Source organism: Ranitomeya imitator, chromosome 5, assembly GCF_032444005.1.
Source record: "Ranitomeya imitator isolate aRanImi1 chromosome 5, aRanImi1.pri, whole genome shotgun sequence".
Lineage (NCBI taxonomy): Eukaryota > Metazoa > Chordata > Amphibia > Anura > Dendrobatidae > Ranitomeya > Ranitomeya imitator.
The window spans coordinates 658,484,315-658,507,872 of NC_091286.1; the positions used below are offsets into that span (position 1 = coordinate 658,484,315).

Below are 23,558 nucleotides of genomic sequence, written 5' to 3' on the forward strand. Positions count from 1 at the left end.
TTTGATGGCCTCCAGCAAGTTCTGCAGCAGTAAAGCATAGTATGCCCCAGTGATCATGGTACCTTTGCTGGGAAATCCATCAATACTACTCTGTGCTGGTCCCAAAATACTGTGAGCAAGACCTTCCTGCTGAGGGTTGGGCACGTGCCTTCTCTGGAGGTGGTGAGTCATGATGCTTCCATTGACTGGAATTTAGTCTCAGCATCATAGTGATGGACCCGGCTTTCATCCTGTGTGATCAGTCTGTTGGAGAAGTCCTCCTGGTTTCCATGGCACATCGTCAATAGAGCCTGAGAGCATTCGACTCGTTCCTGCTTCTGGAAAGGTGTGAGCAGCCGGGGAACCCAGCGAGCGGATGCCTCATGCATGTGAAGATGGTCAGGGATGATACTAATCTTGATATATTGGGCGAGGTGGTGAATGGTTATGCGGTGATTTTCCAAAATGGCAACCTCCACTGGATGGTGTGTTCATCAATGACAGAGTGGGGTCGCCCTGGAATTGGAGCTGTTTGCACCGAAGTCCAACCACATTTGAAATGACGATGCCAGTTGTTGACTCCATCATATGATGGAATCATCACCATAAACCTCCATCATCTCCTCGAACGTCTTCTTTGGTGTGCAGCCTTTCAAGTAAAGGAACTTGATGACGGCTCTGTAGCCACTGGGTCCATTATCAAACCTCACACCACTTCAGCACCTGGAAAATCCACACCGATCAGTTCTGGTTACAAATTGGCGCGTAACCTATAGAGACTGATATCATTACACATGGGCAGTGTCAGCGTAACATATAGAGATTGATATCATTACACATGGGCAGTATCAGCGGAACCTATAGAGACCGATATCTTTACACATGGGCAGTGTCAGCGGAACCTATAGAGACTGATATCATTACACATGGGCAGTGTCAGCGTAACCTATAGAGACTGATATCATTACACATGGGCAGTGTCAGCGTAACCTATAGAGACTGATATCATTACACATGGGCAGTGTCAGCGTAACCTTTAGAGACTGATCTCATTACACATGGGCAGTGTCAGCGTAACCTATAGAGACTGATATCATTACACATGGGCAGTGTCAGCGTATCCTATACTGATATCATTACACATGGGCAGTGTCAGCGTAACCTAAAGAGACTGATATCATTACACATGGGCAGTGTCAGCGTATCCTATACTGATATCATTACACATGGGCAGTGTCAGCGTAACCTATAGAGACTGATATCATTACACATGGGCAGTGTCAGTGTAACCTATAGAGACTGATATCATTACACATGGGCAGTGTCAGCGTAACCTATAGAGACCGATATCATTACACATGGGCGGTGTCAGCGTAACCTATAGAGACTGATATCATTACACATGGGCAGTGTCAGCGTAACCTACACAGACTGATATCATTACACATGGGCAGTGTCAGCGGAACCTATAGAGACCGATATCATTACACATGGGCAGTGTCAGCGTAACCTATAGAGACCGATATCATTACACATGGGCAGTGTCAGCCTAACCTATAGAGACTGATATCATTACACATGGGCAGTGTCAGCGTAACCTACAGAGACTGATATCATTACACATGGGCAGTGTCAGCGGAACCTATAGAGACCGATATCATTACACATGGGCAGTGTCAGCATAACCTACAGAGACTGATATCATTACACATGGGCAGTGTCAGCGGAACCTATAGAGACTGATATCATTACACATGGGCAGTGTCAGCGTAACCTACAGAGACTGATATCATTACACATAGGCAGTGTCAGCGTAACCTATAGAGACTGATATCATTACACATGGGCAGTGTCAGCGTATCCTATAGAGACCGATATCATTACACATGGGCAGTGTCAGCGTAACCTATAGAGACTGATATCATTACACATGGGCAGTGTCAGCGTAACCTATAGAGACTGATATCATTACACATGGGCAGTGTCAGCGTAACCTATAGACTGATATCATTACACATAGGCAGTGTCAGCGTAACCTATAGAGACTGATATCATTACACATGGGCAGTGTCAGCGTAACCTATAGAGATTGATATCATTAAACATGGGCAGTGTCAGCGTAACCTATAGAGACTGATATCATTACACATGGGCAGTGTCAGCGTAACCTATAGAGACTGATATCATTACACATGGGCAGTGTCAGCGTAACCTATAGAGACCGATATCATTACACATGGGCAGTGTCAGCGTAACCTATAGAGACTGATATCATTACACATGGGCAGTGTCAGCGTAACCTATAGAGACTGATATCATTACACATGGGCAGTGTCAGCGTAACCTTTAGAGACTGATCTCATTACACATGGGCAGTGTCAGCGTAACCTTTAGAGACTGATCTCATTACACATGGGCAGTGTCAGCGTAACCTATAGAGACTGATATCATTACACATGGGCAGTGTCAGCGTATCCTATACTGATATCATTACACATGGGCAGTGTCAGCGTAACCTAAAGAGACTGATATCATTACACATGGGCAGTGTCAGCGTATCCTATACTGATATCATTACACATGGGCAGTGTCAGCGTAACCTATAGAGACTGATATCATTACACATGGGCAGTGTCAGTGTAACCTATAGAGACTGATATCATTACACATGGGCAGTGTCAGCGTAACCTATAGAGACCGATATCATTACACATGGGCGGTGTCAGCGTAACCTATAGAGACTGATATCATTACACATGGGCAGTGTCAGCGGAACCTATAGAGACCGATATCATTACACATGGGCAGTGTCAGCGGAACCTATAGAGACCGATATCATTACACATGGGCAGTGTCAGCGTAACCTATAGAGACCGATATCATTACACATGGGCAGTGTCAGCCTAACCTATAGAGACTGATATCATTACACATGGGCAGTGTCAGCGTAACCTACAGAGACTGATATCATTACACATGGGCAGTGTCAGCGGAACCTATAGAGACCGATATCATTACACATGGGCAGTGTCAGCATAACCTATAGAGACTGATATCATTACACATGGGCAGTGTCAGCGTAACCTATACAGACTGATATCATTACACATGGGCAGTGTCAGTGTAACCTACAGAGACTGATATCATTACACATAGGCAGTGTCAGCGTAACCTATAGAGACTGATATCATTACACATGGGCAGTGTCAGCGTAACCTATAGAGACCGATATCATTACACATGGGCAGTGTCAGCCTAACCTATAGAGACTGATATCATTACACATGGGCAGTGTCAGCGTAACCTATAGAGACTGATATCATTACACATGGGCAGTGTCAGCGGAACCTATAGAGACCGATATCATTACACATGGGCAGTGTCAGCGGAACCTATAGAGACTGATATCATTACACATGGGCAGTGTCAGCGGAACCTATAGAGACTGATATCATTACACATGGGCAGTGTCAGCGTAACCTATAGAGACTGATATCATTACACATGGGCAGTGTCAGCGTAACCTATAGAGACTGATATCATTACACATGGGCAGTGTCAGCGTAACCTATAGAGACTGATATCATTACACATGGGCACTGTCAGCGTAACCTATAGAGACCGATATCATTACACATGGGCAGTGCCAGCGTAACCTATAGAGACCGATATCATTACACATGGGCAGTGTCAGCGTAACCTATAGAGACCGATATCATTACACATGGGCAGTGTCAGCGTAACCTATAGAGACCGATATCATTACACATGGGCAGTGCCAGCGTAACCTATAGAGACTGATATCATTACACATGGGCAGTGCCAGCGTAACCTATAGAGACCGATATCATTACACATGGGCAGTGCCAGCGTAACCTATAGAGACTGATATCATTACACATGGGCAGTGTCAGCGTAACCTGTTGTGAATTCTGTGGCTGAGTTCACTTCTGTGGTCACAAGTGGTATTGCAGTCTCTGGGCTTCCTCCCTCAGGTGTTTTGGTGAGCTCGTTGGCTGCCTTGCTATTTAGCTCCACCTGAGTCTGTCTTCCTTGCTCCTTGTCAATGTTCCAGTGTTGGATCTGAGCTACTGCATCTTTCCTTGGGCCCGCTGCTCTGCTAGATAAGTGCTTCTAGTTTGTTTTCTGTTTTTTCTGTCCAGCTTGCTATTGTCTTTTGCTGGAAGCTCTGAGAAGCAGAGGGGTGCACCGCCGTGCCGTTAGTTCGGCACGGTGGGTCTTTTTGCCCCTTTGCGTGGTTTTCGTTTTAGGGTTTTTTGTAGACTGCATAGTTCTCTTTGCTATCCTCGCTCTGTCTAGAATATCGGGCCTCACTTTGCTGAATCTATTTCATTCCTACGTTTGTCTTTTCATCTTGCTAACAGTCATTATATGTGGGGGGCTGCCTATTCCTTTGGGGTATTTCTCTGAGGTAAGTCAGGCTTGTATTTCTATCTTCAGGCTAGTCAGCTCCTCAGGCAGTGCCGAGTTGCATAGGTAGTTATAGGCGCAATCCACTGCTGCTTATAGTTGTGTGAGGATAGATCAGGTACTGCAGTCTACAGAGATTCCACGTCTCAGAGCTCGTCCTATTGTTTTTGGTTATTGCCAGATCTCTGTATGTGCGCTGATTACTGCACGCTGTGTTGCCTGATTGCCAGCCATAACAGTAACCTATAGAGACTGATATAATTACACATGGGCGGTGTCAGCGTAACCTATAGAGACTGATATCATTACACATGGGCAGTGTCAGCGTATCCTATAGAGACCGATATCATTACACATGGGCGGTGTCAGCGTAACCTATAGAGACTGATATAATTACACATGGGCGGTGTCAGCGTAACCTATAGAGACTGATATCATTACACATGGGCAGTGTCAGCGTATCCTATAGAGACTGATATCATTACACATGGGCAGTGTCAGCGGAACCTATAGAGACTGATATCATTACACATGGGCAGTGTCAGCGGAACCTATAGAGACTGATATCATTACACATGGGCAGTGTCAGCGTAACCTACAGAGACTGATATCATTACACATGGGCAGTGTCAGCGGAACCTATAGAGACTGATATCATTACACATGGGCAGTGTCAGCGTAACCTATAGAGACTGATATCATTACACATGGGCAGTGTCAGCGTAACCTACAGAGACTGATATCATTACACATGGGCAGTGTCAGCGTAACCTATAGAGACCGATATCATTACACATGGGCAGTGTCAGCGGAACCTATAGAGACTGATATCATTACACATGGGCAGTGTCAGCGGAACCTATAGAGACTGATATCATTACACATGGGCAGTGTCAGCGGAACCTATAGAGACTGATATCATTACACATGGGCAGTGTCAGCGGAACCTATAGAGACCGATATCATTACACATGGGCAGTGTCAGCGTAACCTATAGAGACCGATATCATTACACATGGGCAGTGTCAGCGTAACCTATAGAGACCGGTATCATTACACATGGGCAGTGTCAGCGTAACCTATAGACTGATATCATTACACATGGGCAGTGCCAGCGTAACCTATAGAGACTGATATCATTACACATGGGCAGTGTCAGCGTAACCTATAGAGACCGGTATCATTACACATGGGCAGTGTCAGCGTAACCTATAGACTGATATCATTACACATGGGCAGTGTCAGCGGAACCTATAGAGACTGATATCATTACACATGGGCAGTGTCAGCGTAACCTATAGAGACCGATATCATTACACATGGGCAGTGTCAGCGTAACCTATAGAGACCGGTATCATTACACATGGGCAGTGTCAGCGTAACCTATAGACTGATATCATTACACATGGGCAGTGCCAGCGTAACCTATAGAGACTGATATCATTACACATGGGCAGTGTCAGCGTAACCTATAGAGACCGGTATCATTACACATGGGCAGTGTCAGCGTAACCTATAGACTGATATCATTACACATGGGCAGTGCCAGCGTAACCTATAGAGACCGATATCATTACACATGGGCAGTGTCAGCGTAACCTATAGAGACCGATATCATTACACATGGGCAGTGTCAGCGTAACCTATAGAGACCGGTATCATTACACATGGGCAGTGTCAGCGTAACCTATAGACTGATATCATTACACATGGGCAGTGCCAGCGTAACCTATAGACTGATATCATTACACATGGGCAGTGTCAGCGTAACCTATAGACCGATATCATTACATATGGGCAGTGTCAGCGTAACCTATAGAGACTGATATCATTACACATGGGCAGTGTCAGCGGAACCTATAGAGACTGATATCATTACACATGGGCAGTGTCAGCGTAACCTATAGAGACTGATATCATTACACATGGGCAGTGTCAGCGTAACCTATAGACTGATATCATTACACAGGGGCAGTGTCAGCGTAACCTATAGAGACTGATATCATTACACATGGGCAGTGTCAGCGTAACCTATAGATGACCTATCTATATATATAATTGTCTAAGGGTTTTTCCGTCTGTCTGTCTGTCCTGGAAATCCCGCGTCTCTGATTGGTCGAGGCCGTCAGGCCTCGACCAATCAGCGACGGGCACAGCATGGCGACGATGATGTCATAAAGGTTGCCTCGACCAATCAGCGACGGGCACAGTCTGCCGGAAATTTGCCTCGACCAATCAGCGACGGGCACAGTATCGACGTAGATGTCATAATGGTTGCCATGGCGACGATGTCATAAAGGTTGCCTCGACCAATCAGCGACGGGCACAGTCTGCCGCGAATTCTGGAATCATCATTGTCCATATACTATGGGCACATGCATATTCTAGGATACCCGATGCGTTAGAATCGGGCCACAATCTAGTAGGAATATAATTTGCCTTCCCATCATCTTTGCCCATCACACCTCTGATCCCGGCGGGTTATACCCCCGCTGTGTGATGATTTGGGGCCATTTCCATGTGTTATGTGTACACAGGGCCTTTCCATGGACGGACGGTCCCGGTGCGGACGGTCCCGGTGCTGCTTCTCCCCGGCCGGGGCAGGTGACAATGGCGATGACTGCGCGCTGAGCTCATGGTGGCCGCAGGACCTGGGCGGGGCCAGCCTGAGTTTCATTGTGACGTCACAGCGGGTGGGCGGAGTCGTGCGCTTGCTCTCCGCCGCCTGTCACTGTCGGCTCATTCCTCCGCTGCCCTTACTGCCGGTGAGAGCGGCGGCTCCGGCTCAGGGATGGCCGCCGGTCTCTGTGCCACCCTGCCCCGCGGCCAGCCTGCCCTGCCGGAGCTCGGCCACTCCTCCGCCCAGCCGGGCTACTGCTGAGCCCTGCACGGGGCATGAGCTAACCCCACACCGCCCGGGACATGGGGGGCACCGGGGAGAGGGAGGGCTGCAGCCCCCGGACCTCTGCTGCTGCGGGCATCTGCCTCCTGGCTGTAAGTACCGCGGTGCCGCCTCCATTGTGCGCCGTATGCGGGGCCGGACCATCACCTATACATGGGGAGGATGATGATGCTGCTGCTGATGCAGAACCTCTTTGTGGGCGGCTCAGGCTACAGAGCTCCGTGGTATTGGAATTTACAGGAATGACTTATGGCTATTCCAAGAGGTTCCGCAGCAGTTTATACAGCTTGTAAGACGTTCTGTGCAATGTACAGATCCTATTCCAAGAGGTTCTGCAGCAGCATATAAGCGTTTTTCCAGGTTCTGTAGACTGCATGAAAACGTCAAGAGGTTCTGCAGCAGTACATGAGAATACCAAGAGGTCCTGCAGCAGCATATAAGAATTTTTAGAGGTTCTGCGGAGTGCATGAGCATTCAAGAGGTTCTGCAGCAGTACATGACATTGTCAAGAGGGTCTGCATCAGTGCATGCTTATTTCAAGGTGTTCTGCAGCAGTATAGGAGGATTGTAAGGGGTTCTGCAACAGCAGATGACAAATTCAAGTGGTTCTGCAGCAGTGTCTGGAGATTCCAAGAGGTTCTGCAGCAGTGGATGACAATATCAAGAAGTTCTGCAGCAGTATAGGGGGGATTATTAGAGGTTTTGTAGTAGTGTATGAGACTGCCAAGAGGTTCTGCAGCAGTGTAGGTGGATTATTAGAGGTTGTGCAGCAGTGGATGACAATATCAAGAGGTTCTGCAGCAGTATAGGGGGGATTATTAGAGGTTTTGTAGTAGTGTATGTGACTTATCAGACTACCAAGAGGTTCTGCAGCAGTGTAGGTGGATTATTAGAGGTTGTGCAGCAGTGGATGACAATATCAAGAGGTTCTGCAGCAGTGTAGGTGGATTATTAGAGGTTGTGCAGCAGTGGATGACAATATCAAGAGGTTCTGCAGCAGTGTAGGTGGATTATTAGAGGTTGTGCAGCAGTGTGTGTAGACTCTGCGGCTTTGAGGTTGGAGGCTCCGGTGCCTCACAAGTCCATCACCTTTAAGAGCACCTGTGTGTGGCTGATGGGCACCGCAGACTGTCACCCTGGCATCTGTACATTCCAGAAAGCAAACCCTCTGCTGGCCTGCGAATCATCAGGGAGCCAATCTTGGCCAATCAGAGGCCAGCTTTTATTTTTAGATTAATTTTGGCTGTAATGTGACTGGTTGCTACGGGCAACACCAACTGTGAGTTATGACCTGAGTAGATGAGAACCTGTTTTTGTTGGCCATAGCAACCAATCACAGCGCAGCTTTTATTTTTCAAGAACTCTTTAAGAAATTAAAACTGCTCTGCGATTGGTTGCTATGGGCAGGAAGGTATGTTTTTCCAGTTGCTATTAGAGACAGTCCTGTTTTTGTTATCAGACAGAACCGAAGGCAAAAGTCACATGATCCCGGTGACAGCGGGAGGAGCAGTGTGTATGGGGGCCCACTCTCTCCAGACGGGGTGTCAGGGGCAGATGGATCCGACATGTTGGATTTCTGACTGCCTGCCCATTTCTTCTCCAGGAGCTGTCAGCAAAACCACTATCTAATGTGCATGGGGGCTTACAGCAACTCCACCAGCAGAACAGTGAGTGCAGCTCTGGGGTATAATACAGGGTGTAACTCGGGATCAGTAATGTAGGTACACGGTGACTGCACAAGCAGAACAGTGAGTGCAGCTCTGGGGTATAATACAGGGTGTAACTCGGAATCAGTAATGTATGTACACAGTGACGACACCAGCAGAACAGTGAATGCAGCTCTGGGGTATAATACAGGATGTAACTCAGGATCAGTAACTGTTGTGAATTCTGTTGTCGGGTTCCCTCCTGTGGTCATGAATGGTACTTCGGCTGGTTCTGTCTATGGACTTTCTCTGGTGGCTGTGGGTGTTTCTGAGTTTCCTTCCTCAGGTGACGAGGTTAATTCGTTAGCTGGCTGCTCTATTTAACTCCACTTAGATCTTTGCTCCAGGCCACCTGTCAATGTTCCAGTATTGGTTTAGTTCACTCCTGGATCGTTCTTGTGACCTGTCTTCCCAGCAGAAGCTAAGTGACTGCTTGTTTTTCTCTGGTTTGCTATTTTTCTGTCCAGCTTGCTATTTTTGTTGTCTTGCTTGCTGGAAGCTCTGGGACGCAGAGGGAGCGCCTCCGCACCGACTCACTCCAGTCAATGTTCTAGTATTGGACCTGTTTCCTCCTGGATCGTTCCTGTGGCCTGCTGCTCTGCATAGCTAAGTTCCTCTTTGCTATTTGTTTGCTGTTTTTTTCTGTCCAGCTTGTCAATTTGTTTTTTACTGCTCGCTGGAAGCTCTGGGACGCAGAGGGTGTACCTCCGTGCCGTTAGGTCGGTACGGAGGGTCTTTTTGCGCCCTCTGCTTGGTCTTTTTGTAGGTTTTTGTGCTGACCGCAAAGCTACCTTTCCTATCCTTAGTCTGTTCAGTAAGTCGGGCCTCACTTTGCTTAATCTATTTCATCTCTGTGTTTGTATTTTCATCTTTACTCACAGTCATTATATGTGGAGGGCTGCCTTTTCCTTTGGGTAATTTCTCTGAGGCAAGGTAGGCTTTATTTTTCTTTCTTTAGGGCTAGCTAGTTCCTTAGGCTGTGCCGAGTTGCATAGGGAGCGTTAGGAGCAATCCACGGCTATTTCTAGTGTGGTTGATAGGATTAGGGATTGCGGTCAGCAGAGTTCCCACGTCCCAGAGCTCGTCCTATATTGTCAGTAACTATCAGGTCATTCCGTGTGCTCTTAACCACCAGGTCCATTATTGTCCTGACCACCAGGTCATAACAAGTAACGTAATGTATGTACACAGTGACTGCACCAGCAGAATAGTGAGTGCAGCTCTGGAGTATAATGCAGGATGTAACTCAGGATCAGTAATGTAATGTATGTACACAGTGACTGCACTAGCAGAATAGTGCGTGCAGCTCTGGAGTATAATACAGAATGTAACTCAGGATCAGTAATATAATGTATGTACAGTGACTACACCAGCAGAATAGTGAGTGCAGCTCTGGGGTATAATACAGGATGTAACTCAGGATCAGTAATGTAATGTATGTACAGTGACTGCACCAGCAGAATACTGAGTGCAGCTCTGGGGTATAATGCAGGATGTAACTCAGGATCAGTAATGTATGTACACGTGTTGCTCTCCTTCGATCATTAGATAGTGAGATCATGTAGGAGCTGTTGCACAGACCACGTGCAGGTCCCGGTCACCTTCACCTCCGGACATTTCGTGCCTACAAACTGCATAGAGCGCAGAATATTGTTTATGGCTTATTGTAATCCTATAATGCACCACTCATCCCTATAGTCTGTGGGTGGGTATAATCCTCAGATCTGTCATGTAGAACGTCTCAGTTCAAGAACTGAAGATGGCACCAATTCTGCAGTCGTTTAAGAAAAATCTGTTGATAATGAAACCTCAACACAACTGGTGCAGAGGCTCTGCGCTCTGTTGGGAACAGGGCCCAACTCCGCTTGTTCTATGCAGTGTATCCAAGCTGAGCTCCTAGATGGTACTCAGAGTGGACACACTGGACCCCCAGGATGGTACTCAGACGTGGACACGCTGGACCTCCAGGATGGTACTCAGACGTGGACACGCTGGACCTCCAGGATGGTACTCAGACGTGGACACGCTGGGCCTCCAGGATGGTACTCAGACGTGGACACGCTGGACGTGCTGATAATTTAGCATTTATAAGCCCGACGCTGGTTGTTGTTGGCCAGGACACTTCTATTGAGAGTTTATGTACACGAGTCGCTTTGTCAGGAGGACGCTCCCTCCAGATGACTACTTAACCTTCCGGGCGGTTACTGTGCAACATGTCATTATTTTTATAGAGTTACCGTTGTAATTTTTTATCGTCTCTTGTGTTCTCCACGTGAAAAGAAATGCTCAGTTTTGTTGCCAGATGTGTTTGTTTTTTTCACAGATTGTTCTGGAGGAGAAGGATTTCCGTTGCATCGCACGTTGTGAGTTTAGGACAACTTCTCTGATATATTGATCTGTCGCATCAACTTAAAAGGATCTTATATAATGCAGCTACATGTCCATACTCTTACTATCCAAAAAATGTTTTGACCACTGGACAGTAAAAAATATATTTTTGACTTTGCAGCATAGACTGTGACACATTGAGCAGAGTCATCTCATTATTATTTTTAGGCTTCGAAAGTTAAATTGACCCTGCAAGTGGAACTTTAGTGTGACTATATATTTTCCATATTTAATCACCAGACATGGTGCTCTAGGTCGTTGCCTCTCTGTCTGCTTTGTGGCCTTATTTGCCTTTGCTGCAAAATGATGGCCACTGCAAAGACGTGGGGAGCTTCCGGGAAATGATGACTGTTTTATGTTCATCCCCCGGCAGGAAAAAGTCAGAAGAGGCTTGATTCAAGCTGCTTATAGTTCTCCCCATGCCTCTAAATTGGCCATTTTGAAGTAAAGGCGAATGAGACCACCAAACAGATAGAGAGGCAACGACAACAGAACGGGGGGCACCAGGTCTGGTGACTAAGCATGGGAAAAGCATTGTCACGTTTAGGTTTGAGTTGGAGGGTCACGTTAACTTTCCCACTCTCACATAATAATGAAATGACTCTGCTCAGTCTGTCACAGTCTATACTGCAAAGAACAGAGAGAAACAGCTGTCACTGTGGGGCCAAGACTTCTAGATAGAACGTGGTTGCTGCCATAGTTGTCAGTGTTGATCCTAGGGTTCCTGCACACAGAATGTAGGAGTATAATCTAATTAAACTCGATCCCGTTACATCTTTACTTGATTTTTTTTTTTAGTGGCTTTTACTGAAGCTGCATAACAGACAACCTTGTCTTGACCTCTCTTATCTTGACTCTTTCTCCAGCAATCAATGAGCCGCAATTCATAAAACGGTTCATCTGATTGACATTGATTCTGAACTTGACTCAATCGCTCTTTTTGAGGATAATGTCCCAAGGATCAGCAGAAACGAAGGTCTGATGGACCCAGGACTGTGTTGCAATGGAGGATGGGTATGGAGTCCTGCCAGGAATTAGGTGCAAGGACTGGGGCATGTTACAAGGGCTGGGCACTAACGAAGGGTGACTGCCTCCAAAAAGTCTCAGTAATGAAATACTTTCCCGTTCCTCCTGGATTGAGCTAATTCACATGTCCATAAGACTCCATGCCTTTCTTAAAAAGAACTTGTCGCATTCCTTAAATATGTAATTTTATTTACAAGGTGTAAATGCCGGTGTTCTCCTGAATCTGGCGATGTTTTTAATTTCTTCCTGTGCCTCTCCCTTCCTGAGATTCACCGTTCTCATCTCTGTTGTTTTATTAGCTAAGTGGGCGTTGGCCTCAGCTCTTCTGTGGGTGTTTTCAAGATGACCCCGCCCCCGAGGTTCTCCATGTTGCATTTATATTGCGAAAATATGGGGCCGTGTCTTAGAGATGGAACAAAACAAAAAATTACGGGGCATCATTATCAGTGGTCAGACCCTTTCACTTCAGAGTGATCTCCCATGTCCTTACATACCTTTGGTCGGATTGAGGCTCTGTATACTGATCCGAGCGGCCATCATCAGTCTTGTCCAGTTGTATCTATTTCCATTAGCAGATTTGGGGGCATTATTTGTGAATTTAGATAATGCTGGTAAAAACAAGCTATCAGTTTTGCAATTTACCGCTTATTAAGACACTAACTTTTTTTGTGTGGTTGTTTACAGCTCGTTGCCTTGGAGACCGACCATCGTTGTTAGAGAACAGATCACGTGCAGTGCTTACAATCTCTTTTCTATTGCGTTTTTACGCACTGTTATGAAGCCGGCCAGTTACCTCCTAATCCCGACTAGCATCCGCGCAGTGTTTACACTCTAGACAGCGGCAGTGTTTACTCGCTTGACAGCAGCGGTGGTCGGTCTCTTAGGCAACGGAATTAAAAGTGTTAATGAATTTAGAACGGTTGAAAATTTTAATAAGAAGTAAATTGCAAAAGTGCTTGTTTTACGAGCACAATCTGACAATATCCATCTATTATTATTATTATTATTATTATTATTATTATTTATTGTTATAGCGCCATTTATTCCATGGCGCTTTACATGTGAGGAGGGGTATACATAATGAAAACAAGTACAATAATCTTAAACAATACAAGTCATAACTGGTACAGGAGGAATGAGGACCCTGCCCGCGAGGGCTCACAATCTACAAGGGATGGGTGAGAATACAGTAGGTGAGGGTAGAGATGGTCATGCAGCGGTTTGGTCGATCGGTGGTAGCTGCAGGTTGTAGGCTTGTCTGAAGAGGTGGGTCTTCAGGTTCTTTTTGAAGGTTTCGATGGTAGACGAGAGTCTGATGTGTTGTGGTAGAGGGTTCCAGAGTAGGGGTGATACGCGAGAGAAATCTTGTATACGATTGTGGGAAGAGGATATAAGAGGGGAGTAGAGTAGGAGATCTTGTGAGGATCGGAGGTTGCGGGTAGGTAAGTACCGGGAGACGAGGTCACAGATGTATGGAGGAGACAGGTTGTGGATGGCTTTGTACGTCATGGTTAGGGTTTTGTAGTGGAGTCTCTGGGCAATGGGGAGCCAGTGAAGGGATTGACAGAGGGGAGAGGCCGGGGAATAGCGGGGGGACAGGTGGATTAGTCGGGCAGCAGAGTTTAGAATAGATTGGAGGGGTGCGAGAGTGTTAGCGGGGAGGCCACAGAGCAGGAGGTTACAGTAGTCAAGGCGAGAGATGATGAGGGCATGGACTAGGGTTTTTGCAGATTCATGGTTGAGGAATGCACGAGGAATTATCTATGATAATGTGTGTGTGTGTGTGTGTATATATATGTATATATATATATATGGATATATATGTGTGTGTGTGTATATATATATATATATATATATATATATATATATATATATATATATATATATATATATATATATATATATAATTTACATATATTACAGTGCCATGTGAAAGTATTCGGCCCCCTGGAACTTTACAACCTTTTCCCACATATCATGCATCGAACATAAAGATACCAAATTTACATTTTTGGTGAAGAATCAACAACAAGTGGAACACAATAGTGAAGTTGAACGAAATTTATTGGTTATTTTAAATTTTTGTGTAAATTTAAAATATATATACATTTTATATATATACATGGCTCTGTGCTGTTTACTCCGTCGCTGGGCAATATACTACGTGGACATGCATATTATAGAATACCCGATGCGTTAGAATCGGGCCACCATCTAATAAAATATATATATATATATATATATATATATATATATATATATATATATATATATATATATATATATATATATATATATATATCTCTCTCTTATGGATACATTTTTATGAAGGAGCCGGGGTCCAACTTTCTCCCAGCTTCCCTTCTCCTCTGCTGGAGATTTCGCCCTGTGACCTTCCTAATTTCTTGCAGTCTCGGCAGCTGGTATGGGATAAGTGGGTGGATGTTGCTGTCAGGACAGGTCCAGGTTCGCTGTGGCTTTTCCTTGCGGTATTCGGATGCCTGGCGCCGGTCCGTGCCCTCTCTGCCGGGTGACATGGATGAGTCACGTACTTTGTGCTGGCATTTTACGCTTGTTTTCTTCGCGTTGATATCCGGCTTCTGCAGCGATCCGTGTCACGCATTCCTGTTAAGTGACAATGGAGTCTGTTACGACGTGAATTATACCCGTCCCCCGCAGACATGTGAACTTTCTCGTAATTCAGCACAGAGGGTTCTCTGCACCGCCGCGGTTTCCACTTGTAGGCGCCGTTTATTCCCATCTCCAAAAATTATGGTGATAATTTTAGAACTCTGCGTTTTGTTATTCCTCCGGGAAATGCATATAGCATATACCGTATTCACGAAACGTGTGTCTAAGTACGTAGAAACACAAGCTATTAGAAAGCTGGGATGTCAATTCATTCATACTATTCCAGGAGGAATAACAGAGGAATAGCACGGTCTAGAAACAGATATCCATAGGACATACAGTCACACAGCGCCGTATTTCTACAGCTTGTCTAATTTGGGATCTTTGCTCCATTTCACTTTAAACACGTTTTTCTTTAAAGATGACCCGTCACCAGGTCAGGAATGACCAGTCTTTGCTCTTGATTTGTGCCTACAGCTATCCTGAGTTTTCTGCTTTAAAGAAAATAATCCACCATATGGTGCAAGATATTTGGACCTCTTTGTTGAGTGTTAATTTTTTTAATGGTCTTTCCAAGAGGGCACGATCTTTATATATAACACCGGATCCACCATTCACAATAGGTGATGTCACAGCTCACCTCCTCCTGTACAATGACTGATAACACCTCTATATACAGTAGATAACACAGGATCCACCATTCACAATAGGTGATGTCACAGCTCACCTCCTCCTCCTGCACAATGACTGATAACACCTCTATATACAGTAGATAACACAGGATCCACCATTCACAATAGGTGATGTCACAGCTCACCTCCTCCTCCTGTACAATGACTGATAACACCTCTATATACAGTAGATAACACAGGATCCACCATTCACAATAGGTGATGTCACAGCTCACCTCCTCCTCCTGTACAATGACTGATAACACCTCTATATACAGTAGATAACACAAAACCCACCATTCACAATAGGTGATGTCACAGCTCACCTCCTCCTCCTGTACAATGACTGATAACACCTCTATATACAGTAGATAACACAGGATCCACCATTCACAATAGGTGATGTCACAGCTCACCTCCTCCTTTATTTAAATACTGTTTGTGGTATGAAAAAAAAAAAAAGAAACATAAACTTGATTTAAAGTAATTTTCTGCTGACTCGTTCCCTTTAAGAGCTTTCTGGTATAATATGTGACACAGATATTTTGGGGAGATGTGTGTAGTCCTTCCGGTACACTAATAATCAGTTAAAGAGCAGTAGATATTCTGGGAGTTGGTCAGTTGTGTACAGATCGTAGAAGATCCCATCAGAGCCAGCGTTGTCCATGATGAGTGCACGCTTTCTGCCGTCATCTGTGCAGTAGGGTAATGACAAATTCCTTGTTATTTACGGAAAAGCAATCATTGATACCAACTAGCTGGGTCGAAGGCTTTGGACCGCGTCCGTCATCTGTGCTGGATATGCCCATGGGGGGGAAAGTTACCAAGACGTGAAAGAATTGGGCACGTTTGCAACCTGGTGACCATCACCTCCATAAACTTCGGAGGACCATATAGGGACTTGGTGGAAGCTATGGACTCGATGTATTGAACTTGGCCCGGGCAGCACCATGTACCTAAGAAGTGGAGTAGACACTTCAGATTCTGATTTTCGAGACTTTTCATTGTATTTTCAATGGGAACCTGGTGCTAAACCGAAGATTCTCCAATGCCAACAGTAGAGTTTCCTCATTTCTTCGCCTGGTCTCTATATGAGTGCTCCTCCAAACCACAAGTAGTCATCATGCCTTCCATCTAGTCCTTGGTGACCGGTGGATTCCCACTATCGCCCATCCGAGTAAAGTCCTCTCTTCCCGTGATCGTTTCTTGGAGATACGTTACACCATGGGTTTGTTTTTATTTTCTTCTCATTTGAAGGTGTGTAGAATAAAGCGGATTATCGCGTCCAGTATCCCCACAGCAGGACCTCCACCGATTACCTGATTACTTTAATTCTTCTTTTCGTTCGTGGCCTTACTACCATGATGATCTTTTCCCTTTCTCCATTAATTTGCTAACCTGCTCTACAGAAATTATTAATAGAGTTGAACAAAATTTTTTTTTCGCAGGACCCTCGTCTAATGGCCAATGTTGTGTGTCCATGACTACTGAACCAGAGTCCTACAAACCTCCTCCTACTTGCCGGCATCCCTGGCACATCTTCTGATTATAAGGCCTAGTGCAACATCATCTCGAGCATGACGTTGTGCCAAGCCTACTAATCAGAAGAGGTGTAGTGATGCCAGGAGCTTCGTAGGGCTCTGATCTATCTGTCCACAGACTATCGACGTGACCTCTGGTCCAGGGTCCTCCAAATCTTTTTCCTCAACTTTAAGTAATTATAATAATTTTCCTTAAAGGGAACCTGTCACCCCGTTTTTTGAGATTGAGCTATAAATACTGTTAAATAGGGCCTGCGCTGTGTGTTCCTATAGTGTATGTAGTGTACCCCGATTCCCTATGTATGCTGAGAAATAACTTACCAAAGTCGCCGTTTTCGCCTGTCAATCAGGCTGGTCAGGTCGGGAGGGCGTGGTGACATCGGTGGTTCTTCCTCAGCTTTACGTTGGTGGCGTAGTGGTGTAGTGGTGAAGACACAGCGCGCGATCTGCGCTGTAATCCCTTGCATCGGTGGGGGCGGCCATCTTCCTGGGGCCGCGCGTGCGCAGATCGAGTGCTCTGCTGCACGGGGCTTCAGGAAAATGGCCGCGGGATGCCGCGCGTGCGCATTAGAGATCGCGGCGGCCATTTTCCCAAAGCCGAGATGCAAACTCGGCTTTGGGAAAATGGCCGCCGCGATCTCTAATGCGCACGCGCGGCATCCCGCGGCCATTTTCCTGAAGCCCCGTGCAGCAGAGCACTCGATCTGCGCACGCGCGGCCCCAGGAAGATGGCCGCCCCCACCGATGCAAGGGATTACAGCGCAGATCGCGCGCTGTGTCTTCACCACTACACCACTACGCCACCAACGTAAAGCTGAGGAAGAACCACCGATGTCACCACGCCCTCCCGACCTGACCAGCCTGATTGACAGGCGAAAACGGCGACTTTGGTAAGTTATTTCTCAGCATACATAGGGAATCGGGGTACACTACATACACTATAGGAACACACAGCGCAGGCCCTATTTAACAGTATTTATAGCTCAATCTCAAAAAACGGGGTGACAGGTTCCCTTTAAAAGGAAACATTGAGTTCTTGAGTGGGCGTCATCTTCAACATAAGTTCTTCACGCCTTGGCTGATACTTCAGAAATGGTTGTGGCCTAAATAAATGAGTTTGATCGAATTTTTTTTGAAACCACACCCTGGACTTTGCGTTGGCATCATGACTGCTCAGAAGGACCCTAGTGGACCTCATTGTCATTGATGGGGTCCATCAGGCTCTATTATTGTTAGTGCTGTAGATTTTTCCGCTTTTGCTTGTTAAAGGAATTATCTGGTTCTTCTCGTTTTGACCATTGGCACTACTGATACTGCCTCAATGGCCCCTTGCTGGTCTCATACACGTGTTTTATTTGATTCGACCACCCACTGTCTTTTATCGGGGGTTGGTGTAGGCATTAGGTTTGCCGTGGCATCTTTTGGTGTCGCTCCGATACCGCTCCGGCAGTTTAGCAGGATCGCGTCTGGTCTCCAGATGGCAGAAATAGCCAAGGACCCTGGAGGGAAAGGCAAACCGTTTATTACCGACATCTTCTACCTTCTCTTGTGCCGGCTGCATAATGTTCAGTGAGCACTAGATAGAAGTCACGTTTACTGGGGCGGCGATCAGATGATCAGCCATTGTCTGCCAGGAATAGTGCAACTGCTCGGCCCCGCCAGAGACTTGTGGCAGAAAAACAGGGTGGATTTTCCTGTAACTGAGGCTTCTATAGATGCCCCAGTTACAGTGGAAAAATGATCTACAAGAAGCTGTGGCTACTAATGATGGCCACCACCCCGTGGCCTCTCGTCTTGTCCATTCTTCTCGAGGAAACTCAGCAATGCTTCCAGGAAAAAAGCATAAATGCTCAGGAGGTGGCTCGCAAGAGAACGCTCAACGCTCACTTACCCGCCTGACTCTGCTGCCCGTTGCCTCCGGTATCTTCAGCTTTATCAGCCTTCTGTATTATTGATGGTCCTGACTGGGTGAAAAATGGCTGCGATCCCGTTACAGCTCCTGGTTAGTGTTTAACACCAATAAATCCTTGTTAGACCCATAATCTCTGATAGGATGGTAGGTGCATCATTATCTGACCCCAAAGGGACTGCTGATGATTTATTCCTACATTTCCAGGAAGAATAACAGAGGAACGACACTAGTAGTATTTATTTTTAAAGTGCCATTGATTCCAAGGGATTACATACAAAATACCGATAGATTGCAGAAAACTAACAATGGGAGATGGTAGAGAGGGGAGAGGGAGACCTGTGCGGTGTTATAATGGGGGCGCGGATTGTCATCTTCTTGGCTGACGAGGAGCAGTTTATGCTTTTGGAACCAGAGATGACTTTTTGGATGCAGCTCTGGGTGTGAACAGAGTATAATACCAAAGCGTGCATTAATCAATGGCTCTCATTTATCATTTGGGTTTTTAATTCCCTTTTTTTTCTTTCTTTTTTTTTTATTTTTTTTTAATTTCGTTTTTGCAATGACGGATATTTTGCTAAATTTATGAAAATATTTTAATTTCAGCGCAAATTCAAAAATGCCGATAACTGGCTCTTGTGCTTTATTATATCTTGAGTAAAAGAAAAAATCGCACGATCATTTCATTAAACTTCTCTTTTCTCTGTCTCGGTCTTTTTTTTTTCTTCTTTCTTTCTTTGTTTCTTTCTTTTTCTTTTTTTCACGGTTTTTCCTTTTTTTTTTTTCTTTTTTTTTCTGTCTTTTTCTTTTTTTCCTATTTTCTATCTTTCTCTGTCTTTTGTTTCTTTTCTTTCTGTTTCTTTCTCTGTTCTTTCTGTCTTTCTCTCTTTCTGTTTTTCTTTGTCTCTTTTCTTTTTCTTTTCGCTGTTCTTTCCTTTCTCTGTATCTTTCTTTGTCTATTCTTTGTCTATTCTTTGTCCTTTCTTTCTTTCTGTTTTTCTTTCTCTGTTCGTTCTTTCTTTCTCCGTTCTTCCTTTCTCTTTGTCTTTCGTTCTGTCTTTTCTTTCTTTCCTTCTCTGCTTTTTTTTTTCTTTCTTTTTCTCTTTCTTTCTTTGTTTCTTGCTTTCTATCTCTTTCTGTCTTTCGTTCTGTCTTTTCTTCTCTGTACTTTCTTTTTTTCTTTCTTTCTCTGTTCTTTCTTTGTTTCTTGCTTTCTTTTTCTTTCTTTCTCCTTTTTCTTTCTTTTTCTCTCTTTCTTTCTTTCTTTCTTTCTTTCTTTCTTTCTTTCTTTCTTTCTTTCTTTCTTTCTTTCTTTCTTTCTTTCTTTTTCTTTATTTCTTTCCTTTTATCCCTTTGTAGTAACAGATAAGCAAAACTATCTGCACTGCTGTTTGTGGTCAGTTTGTAAGCGGATGTGTGACTCGGGTCCTGACTGACTGGAGCGAGGCAGTGAAGAGTCTGGACTGTGGGAAGATGCTAAGCTGCTTCCTCCAGCATTTTTTACTGGAGTGTCGGCTCTCGGATACTTCTGACGTACAGCGATTCTACGATACCTGACTATTAGTGCTGAGCGAGGTGTCATCCGCCATGCTCATGTGCTGAGTCTCTACGGCATGGTCTAATAATATGTTTGAGTCCCCGCGGTTACATGTCTCATGGCTATTAGACAGCCTAACAAACAATCCATGCATGTGTTGTAGCTGTCAAACAGCCGCGAGGACTCAAACATATTTTTCTTCTTTTTTTTTATCTTTTAGCACTGAAGCATGCTTAGATAACACCTTATCCGAGCACGTTCGCTCATTGTCATGTTTGGTTCTGCCCCAAAATCCACAAACTATTTGCACCCCGTACATGTGACTAGTGTTTTCGGAAACCCCGTGCACATGCTCTGACAAATTTCTGGACATTTGTTAGACTGTTATGGGGCAAAAAAATTAAAATTGCGACAGAAATACCGTAAGGCTGTGTGCACACGTTGCTGATTTTTCGTGTTTTTTTCGCAATAAAAACACTGTAAAACTGCAAAAAAAAAAAACAGCATACAATAAGCATCCCATCATTTAGAAAGAATTCCGCATCTTTTGTGCACATTGATGCGTTTTTTTCCGTGAAAAAAACGCATCGCGGTAAAAAACGCAGCATGTTCATTAAATTTTGCGTTTCTTTTTGCGGATTTCCCACTATAAAATGCATTGGGAAATGTCCGTAAAAAAAAACGCATCAAAAACGCGCAAAAAACGCATGCGGATTTCTTGCAGAAAATTTCAGGTTTTTCTCAGGAATTTTCTGCCAGAAATCCTGAACGTGTGCACATAGCCTAAGTGGCACGGAAAAGCCAAGGCTTGTTCCGGTCAGTGACAAAGAGGTTGATCCTGACGGACGCCGGTGGGAAATGTGTGATCCCCGGATTACTGCGGCTGTAGTGATTGGATGCCAGACTTGCAAATCCCGCACTTGGGGTCTCATGGCCGCCCACCCTCGCTGCTCGCTGTCACCATTCGGCAATCGGGGGTTTCCTATAACGACTGTAGAAGTGTCTCTTGGGTTGGAAAACCCCTTTAAATTAATAGATTTCCTTTTTGTACCCCTTCAGGCAAATATGAGACTTTTGGGCGTCATTATTCCCCACTATAAGCGAGCGCCGATCATTTTTCTCTACTGGGTTGGTCGACGTTTGTGTACAGACCCTCACACACGAGCCCACGCACATGGCCTACGGGCAGAACGTTCATCCGCGCCATGATGGGCCTCGCTCCAGTGCATCTTCTCGGCAGCACATGTCCCGTTTACCTGATGAGATGTGCTGCCTACAATGTCAGGCAGCATTCAGGAGGTGATGAGCCTCGTCTTTGTCACTTTACGAGGCGGTTGCTGGTACAGCGCCGTACGCTGCTTTTCCGCCCCTTTTAGGACTCCACACCTCATGTTATCTGGCCTCCCTCCATGACACCTCCATACAGGAGGTTTTTTTTCTCCACATCCTCGGCTTTGTCTCCTCTCAGTTCCCCAATCTTTTCACTTCCCTGAAGCCCCTGCCGATTTTCCTACAAGGGGTACTTGGACTGGGTGCAGGACGTGGTGCCCGGATTGTTCCCTGCCTATGGCTGTTCTCGGCTGTGGCCTCTCCCCAGACAAAACCTTTATGTTTGCAGCTTGTCTTTACTAGGAGACCTTGAATGACAGGTTGCATCAGGCGTGTCCTGATGGGGAAGTGAGCGAGTGCGGGGCGGAGGGCCTGAACCTGCCGGAGGAAACCGTAAGCAAGTATGCGGAGATAGAAACGTGTGTGTAATAGCGATGAGCGAGCGTCATCGGATGAGGCGTTATCTCAGCATGCTCGGGTGCTAACGGAGTGTCTGCAGCGTGCTCGAAAAATATATTCCAGTCCTCGCGGTTCTTAGACAGCCGCAACACATGCAGGGGGACTAACAAACAGTTCATCACTAGTTAGTAAGCAATGCCTGTAATCTAAGCAATGTGCTTGAAACCTACAGGGGCTACTGAAATAGCCCTTTAATATGCAAAAAGTGTAATAAATGTATTAGTACGTTACATTACTTGTCTATACTAATTGTGAATTACATCCTGTATTATACTCCAGAGCTGCACTCACTATTCTGCTGGTGCAGTCACTGTGTACATACATTACATTACTGATCCTGAGTTACAGCCTGTATTATACTCCAGAGCTGCACTCACTATTCTGCTGGTGCAGTCACTGTGTACATACATTACATTACTGACCCCGAGTTACATCCTGTATTATACCCCAGAGCTGCACTCACTATTCTGCTGGTGCAGTCACTGTGTACATACATTACATTACTGATCCTGAGTTGCATCCTGTATTATACTCCAGAGCTGCACTCACTATCCTGCTGGTGCAGTCACTGTGTACATACATTACATTACTGATCCTGAGTTACATCCTGTATTATACCCCAGAGCTGCGCTCACTATTCTGCTGGTGCAGTCACTGTGTACATACATTACATTACTGATCCTGAGTTATATCCTGTATTATACCCCAGAGCTGCACTCACTATTCTGCTGGTGCAGTCACTGTGTACATACATTACATTACTGATCCTGAGTTATATCCTGTATTATACCCCTGAGCTGCACTCACTATTCTGCTGGTGCAGACACTGTGTACATACATTACTGATCCTGAGTTACATCCTGTATTATACTCCTGAGCTGCACTCACTATTCTGCTGGTGCAGTCACTGTGTACATATATTACATTACTGATCCTGAGTTACATCCTGTATTATACTCCTGAGCTGCACTCACTATTCTGCTGGTGCAGTCACTGTGTACATACATTACTGATCCTGAGTTACAACCTGTATTATACCCCAGAGCTGC

At 45.3% G+C, this 23,558-nt stretch overlaps 1 protein-coding gene across 1 annotated transcript in view; it reads left to right on the forward strand.

The window, feature by feature from the left end:
* Nucleotides 1-7,093: 7,093 nt before the first annotated feature.
* The window catches only part of TNFRSF21 (TNF receptor superfamily member 21), an 89,796-nt gene continuing 73,331 nt past the window's right edge, over nt 7,094-23,558 (forward strand). Inside the window, exon 1 of the mRNA XM_069728192.1 lies at nt 7,094-7,404. Within this exon, the coding sequence (XP_069584293.1) occupies nt 7,333-7,404 (72 nt within the window). The 5' untranslated portion in view covers nt 7,094-7,332. The remainder of the gene's footprint in view (nt 7,405-23,558) is intronic.